This window comes from Heterocephalus glaber, unplaced genomic scaffold, assembly GCF_053883595.1.
Source record: "Heterocephalus glaber isolate CG9 unplaced genomic scaffold, H.glaber_assembly_v1.0 deba00001538, whole genome shotgun sequence".
In the NCBI taxonomy this organism is placed as follows: domain Eukaryota; kingdom Metazoa; phylum Chordata; class Mammalia; order Rodentia; family Bathyergidae; genus Heterocephalus; species Heterocephalus glaber.
Genome location: NW_028258333.1, coordinates 12,683,539 through 12,698,888, shown reverse-complemented (window position 1 = coordinate 12,698,888; position 15,350 = coordinate 12,683,539). Strand labels below are relative to the sequence as shown.

General features: G+C 33.4%; 1 protein-coding gene across 4 annotated transcripts in view; it reads left to right on the top strand.

The window, feature by feature from the left end:
• Positions 1-15,350, top strand: part of Cdh10 (cadherin 10) — a 202,128-nt gene that overhangs the window by 114,246 nt on the left and 72,532 nt on the right. For all 4 annotated transcript variants that reach the window (XM_004870573.4, XM_087189267.1, XM_004870572.4 and 1 more), the window contains exons 3-5: positions 6,485-6,779; positions 8,747-8,866; positions 9,242-9,409. In XM_004870573.4, the coding sequence (XP_004870630.1) occupies positions 6,485-6,779; positions 8,747-8,866; positions 9,242-9,409 (583 nt within the window). The remainder of the gene's footprint in view (positions 1-6,484; positions 6,780-8,746; positions 8,867-9,241; positions 9,410-15,350) is intronic.

The following is a 15,350-nucleotide window of genomic DNA, read 5'->3' as shown; positions in this document are numbered from 1 at the left end:
ACTAATAATCTGACTTTTACTGGCATTATTGATGAATTTTTCACTTTTTAAAGTTGTTTTTCCGGCCTGGGATGTAGCTCAGTGGTACCACTCCTGCCCGTCAAGCACAAGGGCCTGAGTTTGATTCCTGGTACTAGAAAACAATAACAAAAACAACAACCACAACAAAAGCAACAAAAACAACAACAAAACACAGAATTATAAAATTGTTTTTCAATATTTTTCTAGCCAAAGGTGAAGATACAAGGTACAATCTTTTATTGGTTTTCCATATGGTAACAAATTACTTAACATTCATGTACACTGAAGATAAATAAGTTGATTATTTTATGTAGCATTTTCCTATTTAATGAGTCAATAGAAAATAAAAACAAACGATATGTAGAGAGAAAAATTTGCTATAGTCTAAAATTTGTTTCCCACCAGAATTTATGTTTTGAATTCCAAACTTCCAAGCAATTGTGTTAGGAATTGAGCCTTTTCGGGTGATGTATGTGAAGGGTCCCTTGTGATTGAATCAGTGCAAGTATAAAGAGGCCCAAGTGAGACCACTGACCCTTCTACCATTTGAGGACACATATAGAAGGTCCCAGTCCTTGATCTGACACTGGAATGTGATTCTTGGACTTTACAGTCTGAAGAAATGTGAGATATAAATTTCAGTTATTTAGAAATTACCCATTTTATGTTACATGATTATAGTACCCTATAAGGAAAACAAGGTTCTCAACAGAGTACCTATCCTGAGTTAATTTTAACTTTTCTGTGATAAATAATTGATGGCTCACTGATTCCATATATATATATATATATATATATATATATATATATATATATATATATATATCTAGGTAACCTAAACTAGGTAACCACAAGATCCTTTTTATGTTTATGCTATATCTTAAGATGAGTTCTTTACAGGAGCATTATAAAATTACCAGACAGGTGCATCCATATATAATAGCTAAATGGATGTACATTGAGGTCATACTCTTAAGTGAAATAAATAGAACACACGTGTAAATACCGAATGGTTTCTCTGGTATGAAAAACTAAAAGTGTAAATAAGGATCAAAATGTATAATAGATAATTTGAAATAAGAAAAAGACCCAAGGGGAAAGGAAAGAGAGAGTGGTAGGGGAAAGGAAAGAAGGGAAAAGAAAATATATGAGAAAAGGAAAAAAATGGAAACAAAATCTTTGTAAATAGGGAAGGGTGGAGGGGGTAAAGGGAGGGCAGGAGAAGGGTGAAAAAATAAGAACCTAGATGGATTATGTAAAGGTACAAGATCCCAAGGATGAATGTAACTGTACTGTTTACCTAAAATGTACCAATAAACTTAATGAAAAAACTATCAGAAAAATGCCACATTTCAAATTATCCTGGATTCATTAAATAATTTGAGATTAAACTATGTCTTGAATGTGAACTGATTGCTTAGTTTTAAATATTGAAACTACTCCTTATAACCAATTTTAACAATGAGTTATTATTAAATTTATCTGTGTTGAAGAAAAAGTTAAGCAATAGGAAAGTGACTTTTAAATGTGCAGTACAGTGCCAGTTGTTCTATTTTCATTAGTTGTCATGTATCTTGCCGTGTCCTTTATCTGCTTGTGAATTTACAAGGAACACAGCAGGTTGTGAGTTTTTAATAAGCTTTCCACATGGAAAGAAAAGGTCAGCATTAACATAAATTCTTCTTAAAGATTTGTGACACAAATGTTTCACACCGGAAAGCAGGTGTTACTAAGGAACTAAAGCCACAATAATCTAATATTTTTCTATGTTTAAAGAAAACTTAATGCCTCATATAATGAAATAATGCAAGACAAATTTATGTTCAAGTTATTTTCTGAAAGTAGATATTCTGAAAGCAGGTTTTTGACATATGATCCATTGATCCCACTTCTTTATAACATCAATGTGACTTTATTCAATTAAATGTTTAGTTAATTCATATCTTGATGTCTAGTATCTGAATAAAAGAAAGTAATAAAATGAAGATTTTGTAAATAAGGGGGACAATAGGGGTCAAAGGGAGGGTAGGGGAATGGGAAAAAATAAAAATCAATACACATCACGTACATGGACAAATTCACTATGATGAATGTCATCATTATGTATACCTAAAATGCACCAATAAACTTAATTAAAAAAGATTAATAAGAAAGCTGTATTTCTAAACATTGTTTTCTGATCTTAGTAAATGAGTTAGAATGGCAAACAAAATTGTATCACACATACAGGAAATGAGGGTAGCTCTGGTAGAATACCAGATATAGAGAGGAAGAGAAAATTGAAGTAGTAAAGGAAAGCTTGAAAAGAATAGGGAAGCCTAGGCAGCAGACTGTAATTAAAGAACCTCACCCTCTCACTGGAATGGGTCTGAGAGGTTCCAAAGCTGAAAGGCTGAGATTAACCCACCCTTTTTAAAAAATAAGTTTCCAGCTTCACTGACTCCCATAGAAGAGAAAGAATTTCCATGATGTGTAATTAAGAGGCACAGGAAAGGATTCATTAAGCAGAGACTTTAGTGCACACTCAGAAAAATGAGATTAATGAAGTCCTGGAAGAAGGAGCCGTTATGCTTGTCATGAAGGGTGGACAAGCTAATGTGACCCACCTCAAAGATACCAGCCCATTTTCCAGTATGGGCTGGTTTTGTTTTGTTTTGATTTGGCTCCTCTTGTTCATTTAAGCATTCTGTGGATTTTCTCAACCTGTTCCTTTATCTTAGAATCAGGCTCCTGCTCTTTACTTTCTCAGTTAAACCATCATGTGGATTTGCAGTATCCCCGAAGAATTTTGGATGTGTTGAGTCTGGCAGAAAAGGAACACAGATTTAACCAAGAGAATATGGATATGGATTGCCTTGACTAGCTTCATCTGGGTCTCTGAAGTTGCAGTTTTCTTAAAAGTAAAATTTTTAATTATGATTACCTTATGTCCCTTCCACCTCTCTTATTACTTCTAGCCTATATCACTCTTCTGGTCTGCTTCTGTAACTGTAGAAAATCATGAGCACCAGTAGACTTGTTAGGATGGGGCTCCTACAACTCATTAGCTTCATCTTTGAGAGAAAACATTTCCCCAAGTCTAAGCACATGCGCGAATTCGTCTCTTTGACTCACTCTATATAGCAGATGCCTGTTGTAGTTATTGACTTCTCTGTTTCTTAAATAGGTTTTTAAATAATCTTTCATTCAACTTAAGCTCCTGTGAAGACCCAAATATAATCATTTTATCATTCATTCTTGTGTTACTATTTACTTCTTTCTGTCTCTAAGAGAAGAAAGGACTTTTAAAAGTGTACATTATTAATATGAGATCTAATGGTTCAGGAAAGATTTATTATGTATCCAACTTTGAAACAGAAAACCTCATAAATTCATAGTTTCCATTTGCTCCTCTTAATTATATTCCTGTCAAAGAATTTTGACATACTTTCATTTTCTGATGCTTAAAACCACAGTCTAACTTGTAACCTTCATCTCTTTGATTTTCTACTACCATGTTCAATTTTCTAATCCAAAAGAAACTCCCACAGTATGTGGTCCAATTATAAGATTTAATTTTCACTCTCTGTAGTATAAGTGAAGGTAAAAATCCTGCTGTGATTTATATTCTGAAATTCAGCTATATAAAATTAAAATCTTACCATTTTTACCTTTTTTATATCTTTTTGTGATCAGACTAGCTGTATAAGACTTAATATTCTCCATGTTACTTTCTTTCCTTCTTTTTTCCAAATTTATGCTCCCTATGCTTGCAATGTTCTGAGATGTAATAGTTATGAAATATAAGATATTTTCATGTTCAAACCTCTGTTCTTTCTTTGTTGGGTAGTTTACGTATTATGTGCTTAAGCAATCCTCCATCATTCTTATGACCTGTCCCATGCATTTCTCTTACACAACTTGTTTGAATCTTCCATTGAAATAGAATGGAATTGTTGATTTGCTTTTAGATGTACCTGGCTCTCAGGAGAATAAAAAAATAGCTTTCAATTGAAGCTATTGAATGAAGAGACAATAAACATCGGAACTATCTACTAAAAACACAGCTATCTGATCAAATGATTGATGATACCAATAGTGTTTTCTTAAATTATTTTGATACTCAGAACAAGAAATATACAATGTGTAGAACTGTGATTTGGACAATTACCACTGTGTTACACATGCTTATAATTAGAAAGTTTTCAGGAATTCTGTGATTTTCAGTTAGAACAAAGCATTTTGAGAGTGGTTCCCTGGACAACATAGATGTATGTTATTTTTGAGAGATTTTATTTTTTTAGTTAAAGGCAGATATTTCTGGAGTTTCCCTTCTTTACTTTTTAATAAATAGCTAAAATCATAGTAAAAAATTATTCTCTGACTTCTTTATTATTTTATCTCGAGTTCTCATAAATTTTCAGGGTTTTGAGCTGGGGATTTAGCTCAGTGGTTTCGCCGCCTGCTGCGCAAATGCAAGGATCCGAGTTTGATCCCCGGTACCAAAAAAAAATAAAAATAAAAAAAAATAAAAAAATAAATTTTCAAGGTTTTCTTCATCCATTATACCTGAAATAATGAATTGTTCATCCTAAAATCAGAAAAATGGAGTTTTATCCAGGCTCAACAGCGAACTGCTAATTACTACAAACCAATTAAACAAAGGGAATTACTTTTGTATATGTAACACAGCAATGACACTAATGGAGAAATTTAAGAGAATCTAAAGATTTAAACATATTTCTCAAGATACATGATAAAAGTAAATATAACAATTTATTATGAGTATTATAATTCTGATCCTAGCATATTAAATGTTTATTAGATGAGTGGTACGGCTTAAGAAAAATTTAGAATCCCCATGTTTTTTACTGCCCGGCTTTGTTCTCCCTGTGCCCACACTCTTCTCTTCAGAATAAAAGTCTCCTGGAAGGCAGGAGATTTACCCACCTGGAACCAGTTTCCATTTCCAAAACATCCACAAGGCATTTGGGATACATAATTCAATCCTCAAACCTACCTGAGCTTACTTCTAGATCCTATCAGGGTTTGTTCTCCAAACCAGCCTCCCACAGAGCAAACTAGCACACGCATCCATGAGCCTGAGGGCTGGGCCTATGGGCGGACCTCTGTTAAAAAAAAATATAAATGAAATCTGCACATGACACTTGGGCACCTAGATTAGCATTTGCACAGCAATGGCGCGTGCACTGGACTGGGATGTCCACGTGAATACACAGAAAGCTCTCTGATGTGATGAATTCATTCCAAAGGACTGAATGTGTTTGTATTTGTGCACAGGCAAGGGAACAAGAAGCAGACTTGCCTTTTTCTTTCAGGATTTTACAAAGATAGATTTGACAAGGTAGGAGACTAGAACATGTTTTATTTTATAGTTCATTATTTTTGCATGTGCTTGTTAAACGCTATTAGATTTATAACTTTCATATATATATAGGTACTTATGTATCTATCTATATATATGCCCATTTTATGTAGACATCTCTTTATGTGTGCTCTTGCTCTGAAACGTACAAACATTCATGAGGCAGTCATTGTCTTATCATGAACTGTATATGGTTTTCCTAAAGTAGGAGCTATACTTTATACAGCTCTTCCTAACTTACAGATCCCAAAATGTCCCTAATTCCACAAGAAAAACACAGTAATAAATATAAAAAAAAAGTAAAGTTATACTTCCTGCACAGTATGAGAATAAAAATTTTCCATTCCCAGAAAGAGATTAGACAATAATGTTTACTTCAACAAGACTGATAGCTGATGTCTTTATTAGATCTATTTACCATGAAAATGGTTTCCCACCAACTGTGTTTCTCATGTGCACATCTCTGAAACAAAACACCTGACATCTACAAGATAAGAGGAGAAGTTTATCTTGACTCGTAGTTTCAAAGAGTCCAATTGTGCAGGATCAGTTGGATAAGGCAGAAATGGAATGGGGGGGTGGGAAAAGAAGTGTGAAGCATTTCAAGCCAGGACAGATGAGAAGCAGAGTGAGAGGGTGGGCGCCAGGGACTAGAATACACCTTCTGTGTCAGACTCCCAGGCAGCCTTCTCCAGCCAGGCTCCACCCTAACTGCTCATCCACCTGTGAACTCATCTTGTGACCTTTCCTCCCTGAGAATAGCACTCTCATGGCCCAATAACTTTCAGCTCTGAATGCATTAAAAGTCTGAGGAATATTTCAGATCCAAACCACAGCTCCAAGTAAAGCAAACTAGAGAGTTTGGTTTATTATTATTACTTTTTCCTATTTAAAATGAAGATCACAATGATATACGCAAGGTTATTTGTAGTGCTTAAAGTGTGTCTGTGTGATCAAACTTATGCAACTCTTTCATTTCATGAACAGAGATTACTGACCCCATTATTCAATGATGGGATATGAAGGACTTTCTTTGAATTCTTTCAGCATTATATACCTGCAGGCATTATCACGATATACTCCTTTTATTTCCCCTAGCTTCATTCAGACCAAGATAAAGGAGATGGATCACTCAAATATATTTTATCTGGAGATGGAGCTGGAACTCTTTTTATTATTGATGAAAAAACAGGTGATATTCATGCCACAAGAAGAATTGATAGGGAGGAAAAGGCCTTTTATACTCTACGTGCACAAGCTATTAACAGAAGAACTCTGAGGCCAGTAGAACCAGAGTCTGAATTTGTGATCAAAATCCATGATATCAACGACAATGAGCCAACATTTCCAGAAGAAATTTACACAGCCAGTGTTCCTGAAATGTCCGTTGTAGGTAAGCTCATTTATATTTATGAAAGCGTTCACAAAGTCTAAAAATAATTTTAAGAAATTCTTAAAGTAGGATGACTTACAATATTTGCTTTGTTCTCTATCAATAGCACATATTTAATATTTTTATTGTATTTTACATTTCTTGTAGATTTTTAAATCTTTATAGGACATATAGGTAGAACTCGATATCAAGAAAATACTGTTGGTCATCAGTAGCAATCTGTGAAAATATAAAATTTTATCACACAACTTTGGATGAGAATCTGAACACAATTATTTTATAAATATACTTGCCCTTTGGTTTTCTTTTTTTGTTTTTTGGTACCAGGGATTGAACTCAGGACCTTGTGCTTGTGAGGCAAGCATGACACCACTGGGCTAAATCCCCAGCCCCACCCTGTGCTTTTGACAAGGATTCTTGAACCCCCCCCACCACCAAAGGAAACCTAAGTTCTTGGATACTCAATTTCCTAATTAAAATAGGAAAATATTTATTTCCATATAACATAAGCACATCCTCCCATATGTTTTAAGTCATCTCTAGATTACTTATAATACCAAATACAACAAAAATGTAAGTATTTGTTATTGTTTAAAGTAAAGAATACAGCAAAAAAAATATTCTATACATCTTCACTACAGGTGTATTTTTAAAAATGTTTTTTCTACCAGGATGGTTGAATACAAAAATGTAGAAACCAGTGATATGTAGGCTGATGATACATTAAGAATACCATTGATGCAATAAAGTTTCATTCATGTAATTAGTCAAAATTCACCAAAAGAATTCGTCTAGATTATCGACATATTTCAAATGGTGAATTGATTAAGTTATTGAATTATTTTTCCTATGTAGTAAGAGGTAACTTTCATTATAATTATTGTGTACAAAACTCTGCTGGCATAAATCTCATATTTAAATGAACCAGTTGAAATTCACAATTAATGACATACTAGTCAAGAATCAGAAAGTTAAAATGTGGAATTTATATAACAGAAAGCATAAACAAGTAGAATTATTTTATTAAAAAATAGAATTTCCCTTTATAATGTAAATAAATATAAGTTCTATTGGTAGGAAAAGAACTTTAAGACTATTTCAATTTTTATTAAAAGAGCATAGCAAAAAATTTAAAATCATCAAGAAATACTGAAAACTCTTTTAGAGAGATATGTACTTGTAGTGCAAAATATCCACCACCCCTATATCTATAAATTAGTTTAAACTTATGAAATAATTCTAGTGCCTTTTGTTTACTTGTAACAGTTTTAATGCATTTTCAGACTCTGTTTCATCAAAAAGTTTATTCTGAGATTGTTATTTGGGATTTACTTTGCTGAATCCCAAGGACTTTTGGTTGTCACTTTACTATAAAGTGCTTATAAATATCATGAACTTTGTTAAATAAATTTTAGTAGTTCATGGAACTTGGGATCATCTTGGATTGTTTCTAAATATAGAATTCAATCTATTCATAGAATCGTATTCTAGAGCATATGTTAATTATTTTTAGAGTTAATTAGTGCAGAGTGAGAGAGAAGAGCATACGTACTCCTTTGTGGTTAGATAAGCCCTTTACATGAAAGAAATTTAGCATGTAAAATGCATTTAAATGTCAAACCTGAGCATTTTTAAGGTTGCCATATTTATTATATTCTGAAACACTGTAGCATTATTTATTTCATGCATAAAAATATTCCTGATAGCTAAATACATATTATGTAATCAAACTCAGATTTTACCTTAATAGTACTATATGTATATGTGTGTATCCATATATATACACATATATATGTATGTGTATATATTTACACATATTTATATATGATTTTCATCCAAATTATATATAAATATTTCTTTAAGAGGTCGTATTATAGCCAAAGATCATTCAAGTCTTCAATGAAAACCAGTGCTTTTGCTCCTCCTTCTGGCACTGTGCAGAACTAAGCTGAGTTTGGATACTTCAGGTACTTCCGTGGTGCAAGTCACAGCTACAGATGCCGATGACCCTTCCTATGGGAACAGCGCCAGAGTCATTTACAGCATCCTTCAAGGGCAGCCATATTTCTCTGTGGAGCCAGAAACAGGTCAGGAATCACGAATTAGTGTTTATTACTGTAATCATCTTTATAATTGTTAGAAGTCAAAAGAGGACGGGGGAAACAAGAGCAAAATCTTAATATTCAGAGAAGATTGATGAGAACACAGGAAGTATTTAAAAATTCAAAATTCAATAATTGAGCTAGCTAATGGGAATGTATGTTTTGCTGTTTTACATATATGTTTAGATCACTGTAGAAAAACAACACAAACAACAAAATATAGAGAGCCACTTTTGCAATTTTTATACAAACATTAGTAGCAAAAAATATCTTATCTATTTAAAATATTACTAATTACTATCTAATTATGATTAACAATGCAGTAAGGATAATGAAAGTATTTGCATTTTTTTTTTTAAGGAATCATCAGGACTGCATTACCAAACATGAACAGAGAAAATAAGGAGCAGTACCAAGTGGTCATCCAGGCCAAGGACATGGGCGGCCAGATGGGGGGCTTATCGGGGACCACCACAGTGAACATCACACTAACCGATGTTAACGATAACCCACCTCGCTTCCCCCAGAGTAAGTACCCTCTACTGCTTATTCTGTAGGGAAAATTATTTAGAGTATTAAAAAGAAAAAACTGAAAATTTTGATGTGTTTATTGTAATTAAGTAATGAAATGAAATAGTTCATGTAGAGATAAGGGCTCTTTTCCCCATATCTCTTCATATGGACAATTTGTATCTAACAGTTATTTAGGAGGTACTTCTTTTTTGTTGTTCTTGTTGCTCAATTCTTTTATTGGTGCATTTTAGGTATACAACACAATTACATTTCTCATTGGGAATTGTACCTTTACATAATGAAACTTGGTTCTTATTTTTTCCCCATTCCTAGCCCTCCCTATACCCCCTCTACCCTTCCCTACTTACAAAGATTTATTTCCATTTTTTCCATTTCTCATCATTTTTCCTTTCCCTTCTTTCCTTTCCCCTGCCCCTCCCACTACCCCTACCCCTTTGGACCTTTTCTTCCTATTTTGCATTATCGATTATTCATTCTAATCATTGGTACATTTTAGGTATACAATATAATGACATTCATCGTTGGAAATTTGCACCTTTACATAATCTCTCTTGGTTCTTATTTTTCACCCTTGCCCAGCCCTCCCTTCAACTCCTCCATTCTTCCCTATTTACAAAGGTTTTGTTCCTGTTTTTCCATTTTCTCATATTAATCCCATTCCCTTCTAACCTTTCCCCTAGCCCTCCCACTTCCTTCCCCTTTGCCCCTTTTCTTCCTATTTCACATTACGTATTATACATTTTAGCCCTTATTTACACTTTCTGTTTCTCACACCAGAGAAACTATTCGGTATTTATACATGTGTGTCCTATTTATTTCACTTAAGAGTATCACCTCAATGTGCATCCACTTAGCTATAAAAGTCTCTAATTTCTCATTTTTTATGGTTTACTAGTACTCCATTTTATAAAAAAAACCCACATCCCAGCAGCATACTTCATGGACCTTGAGAAAACATTTCAAAAAATCATTTGGAACAAGAAGAGACCCAGAATATCAAAAGCAATTCTAGGTAACAGAGACATGGTAGGGGGTATCACAATCCCCAACCTGCAACTATACTACAAAGCTACTGTGATAAAAACAGCATGGTACTGGCAAAGAAACAGACCTGAGGACCAGTGGAACAGATTAGAAGATGCAGAAACAACGCCAGACACACTCAGCCATCTCATCTTCAATAAAGGATCCAAACACCCTCACTGGAGGAGAGATAGCCTCTTTAATAAATGGTGCTGGAAAAATTGGGCTTCAACTTGCCAAAGATTAAAACTAGACCTATATCTCTCGCCATGCACTGAACTAAAATCAAAATGGATTAAAGATCTAAATATTAAAATAGAAACTCTGAACCAGTTGGAACAGAGGTTAGGTAGAACTCTTGAAGACATCGGTGTAAGAAAAGATTTTATGAAAAAAACCTCAGTTGCCCGTGAACTAGCACAAACAATCAACAAGTGGGATTGCTTCTTATTAAAAGGCTTCTGCACAGCAAGAGAAACCACCAGCAGTGTGAAAAGACAACCCACAATGTGGGGAAAAATCTTCACCTGCTCTTCCTCAGACAAAGGTCTACTATCTCGAATCTATAAAAAACTTAAAAAGATCAGACCTTCCAAATTTAAAGACCCAATCCGAAAATGGACATGTGAACTGAGCACTCACTTCTCAGACAATGAAGTAGAAGTAGCAAATAAATACATGAAAAAATGTTGAACATCACTGCTCATTCGAGAGATGTCAATGAAAACAATGCTGAGATTCCACCTCACTCCAGAAAGAATGGCTGCTATCATGAAATCAACCAATAACAAATGCTGGCAGGGCTGTGGGGAAAGAGGAACCCTGCTGCACTGCTGGTGGGAGTGTAGACTGGTGCAACCACTGTGGAAATCAGCATGGAGATACCTCAAAGAACTAGGACTGGAAGTCTCATTTGACCCTGCTATTCCACTGCTGAGGATCTTCCCCAAAGAATTAAAAAAATCATACCACAGTGATATATGTGCGCCCATGTTCATAGCAGCACAGTTTGTGATAGCTAAAACTTGGAAACAGCCCAAATGCCCATCAACTGGAGACTGGATATAGGAGGTACTTCTTTCAGTTAGGAAAAGAAAATAATGTTTTATTGGAAAATACACACTCCTAATTTACAATGAACATATTCCTCTCTACTTGGAATGTAATAAAGAGGATTCTAATGTAAGAGTAAGACTTTTCAATAAAAATATCTAATTTCAGAAATTAGCAGGACTCTACTAGACAGCAGTTATATAGGAAAACTTTACAAACTTACAGGTTGCAGTCTTTCTTGTGTGTGGAGTGGCAACCATAGTAAAAACACTTTATTTCTGAACTCGGTACACCTATTTTAATTAACCCTTCAAATTCTCAAAATTAATTAATTAAATATTAAAAATGTTAGCTTTTTGCCATAAAATGATTGTATTTATTTTTATATCTTATAAAAATTGGGTAGGCTCGCCACCTGCTGCACAAGCACAAGGACCCGAGTTCAATCCCCAGTACCAAAAAAAAAAAAAAAAAAAAAAAAAAAAAAAAATTGGGTAGACAGAATATCTATTTGTATGTAGAAAGTAGTAATGAATTTCAATGATCACTCCCAATACTAAACCAACTTCTTTTTATTCTGAAAGATTTTGTACTTCCTGATAAAGCTTAGAGTTATTAGGGATGAGGCATAAAAAACAGTTTTTATATTTCTGTCTTTAATTTTCATCATCTACTCAAGATTAACCTCTAAATTGATCCTCAATTTTAGTTAGTTTTTTCAGGAACTAAATATTTTTTATGATAAAATGTTAAAATAAATGTAATAGCTCTGATATTTATGTCTTTGTACTAAAGACCATTTCTCAAAACAAACCATATTTTAAGAAGTTAGTGTATTCTTTTGACATTTTAAAGCAGTTTACCCTTTCAGTGTTATCAGATCTGAATTTGATTGTTAGTAGTCATGACTTGAAATAAATTACTTAAAGTTTTGTATGCAGAAGGATTATAATATTCAAACTATTTTGTTGAGCAGATGAATCATTGCCAATGTTTCTATGATGAATGTTTTATATGCATTATAGATGCCAATCAGGCCTACTGGTACAGTGTCAGCTCCAGAATACATGGGAAAGGACTTCCACTTATGCTCATTAAAACTAATAAAGTTTCAGTTCCTACCTATGTTTATCATAGTAGCAAAGGAAAAAAAAAAAAAACAGTAATAATCCCTTTGAATTCCTTTATACAGATTTATAGAAATGTAGAGTACAATATTTAAATTTCTGATTGCATATATATATATATATATTCCTGATCACTTCTTTTCTTGACTATTTTACAAGTAGAATAAAAATGCAAACCAAAGAGAATAAATAATAAATATTTAATTGCATAATCCACAATGAGCAAAATAATTCTTGAAAAAAAGTATCTTATCAGCAATAAATACCTACTTGGAATAGTGTTCTATTTTAAATTCTTAGAAAAGTAAAGTGTAATCCATTTTATAATGACAATTTCAATAAGCAAATTAACAGATTTTAATTAAACGGAAAAACTAGACATCTTAAAGGTAATAATATTCAGTGGAAATTTCTTTTATTGCATTTTCATTTGATATGATTTCTTTATTCATTTATACTTTAAGTATTTCCTGTCATTTCATTAACTAAAAACTTGTGATTGCTATCTGTGAGGCACATTATACAAACCAGGATACAATAATAGTTCTAATAACAATAGCAATCATACCAAGAACAAAAGCAAGAAGAAACAGCAGTTTTATTTTCATTGTCTGATGACATTTTTACTGGACGCTCTACCAGATAATTTATTGACCAGCTTTTCTAATCATAACAACTCATTAAGATCAGTATGATGGTCTCTATTCTACAAATGAGAAAAAGAATGTTACAAATATCAAAATCATTAATAATGGAAGAGATATATTGATGTCAATATCTAACTCCAGATGCACAACACAATATATTTAGAGGAATTTTAGAGCATCTGGTATCATTCTCATTATTTTTAAATTATGAGCAGAAGCATAATTTATGGATTTTTCTTTCCTAAATTATCTTTTATGTCTTGAGTACCTGCAACCGTTTCTGACTATTGGGAACACTCAGTCATGGCAATTAGCAGGTTACTTGATAGCCTCAGTCATCTAACGTCCAGGGAACTTGTTTTCATTTGTAATAACATTTTCTTAGAATCTAAGGTTTAGAAAGTACTTTATTGATTTGAAGATTTTAATATGTAGCTTATTATTGAAACCTCACAATTAACATGTATATCATTATTATTATTACTATTATTATTAATATCACATCCAATATTCAAAACAAAAAAAGGTCATATGGTGGATATGATAAAGAGAGCAAACCAACAATGTCTAATAGAAATATATTAAAACCAAAAATGTGTTCCACATCTGTAATTTTAAATGTTCAATCGCCATATTAAAAATTTAAGAAAAGGTGATATTTTAATTATATACTGTTCATAAATCTAATAGCACCCTTCAATTATGTTATCAATATAAAGCATATATTTTACACCAACTTTCCCTCTAAATGCTATGCTTGCACCAAATATTTTCCATTTACATCAGATCTCAATTCAGAGTAGCTATATTTCCACCCCATGGCTGAATGGGAGCTATTGGCTTGGCTAGTTGCTGCCATATGGGATAACTGAGGCACAGAACATGAAGGCAACTTCAAAGTCTGTTAGCACTTTCTTTCTTTTTTTTTTTTTTTTGCTTAAATTCTTTTATTGGTACATTTTATGTATACAATACATTTACATTTATCATTGGGTGGTTGTACATGTACATGATGTACCTTGGTTCTTAATTTTTCCCCATTACCTGTGCGCCCTTCACCCCTCCACCCTTCCTTGTTGACATAGACTTCTTTTCTATTTTTTTTCTTTTCTCATAATTTTTCCTTTCCATTCTTTGCTTTCCCCATCTCCTCCCATGACCCCTACCTCTTTGGACCTTTTCCTATTTCAAAGTATCAATTATTAGTTATTAATCCTTTTAGTCCTTATTTACACTTTCAGTTTCTCACACTAGAGAAACTATTAGGTATTTACACATGTGTGTCTTATTTATTTCACTTAAGAGTATGGCATCAATATGCATCCATTTAGCTATAAATGACTGTAGTTTCTCATTCTTTATGGCTGAGTAGCACTCCATTTTATTAAAAAAAAACATATCTTCTTTATCCGGTTTCCAGTTGATGGGCACTTGGGCTGTTTCTAAGATTTAGCTATTACAAACTGTGCCTCTATAAACATGAGTGCACATATATCGCTGTGGTATGATACTTTTAATTCTTTTGGGAAAATACCCAGCAGAGGAATAGCTGGGTCAAATGGGACCTCTAGTCCTAGTTCTTTTAGGTATCTCCACACTGATTTCCATAGTGGTTGCACCAGTCTGCACTCCCACCAACAATGGAGAAGTGTTCCTTTCTCTCCACACCCCACCAGCATTTGTTATTGGTTGATTTCTTGATAGAAGCAACTCTTTCTGGGGTGAGGTGGAATCTCAGTGTTGTTTTCATCTGCATCTCTCCAATGACCAGTGATGTTGAACATTTTTTCATATGTTTATTTGCTGCTTTTACTTCTTTGTTTGAGAAATGTCTGTTCATTTTGGATACCCATTTTTGAATTGGGTCTTTGAATTTGGGGGGTCTGATTTTTTTCAGTTCTTTATATAGTCAGACAGTAGCCCTTTGTCTGAGTTACAGGTGCTAAATTTTTTTTCTTCCATTGTAGGTTGTCTGTTAGCGCTGTTGGTGGTTTCTCTTGGAGTGTAGAAGCTTTTTAATAAGATGAAATCCCAGTTGTTGGTAATTTCTGCTAGTTCCCGTGCTACTGAGGTTTTGTTCATAAA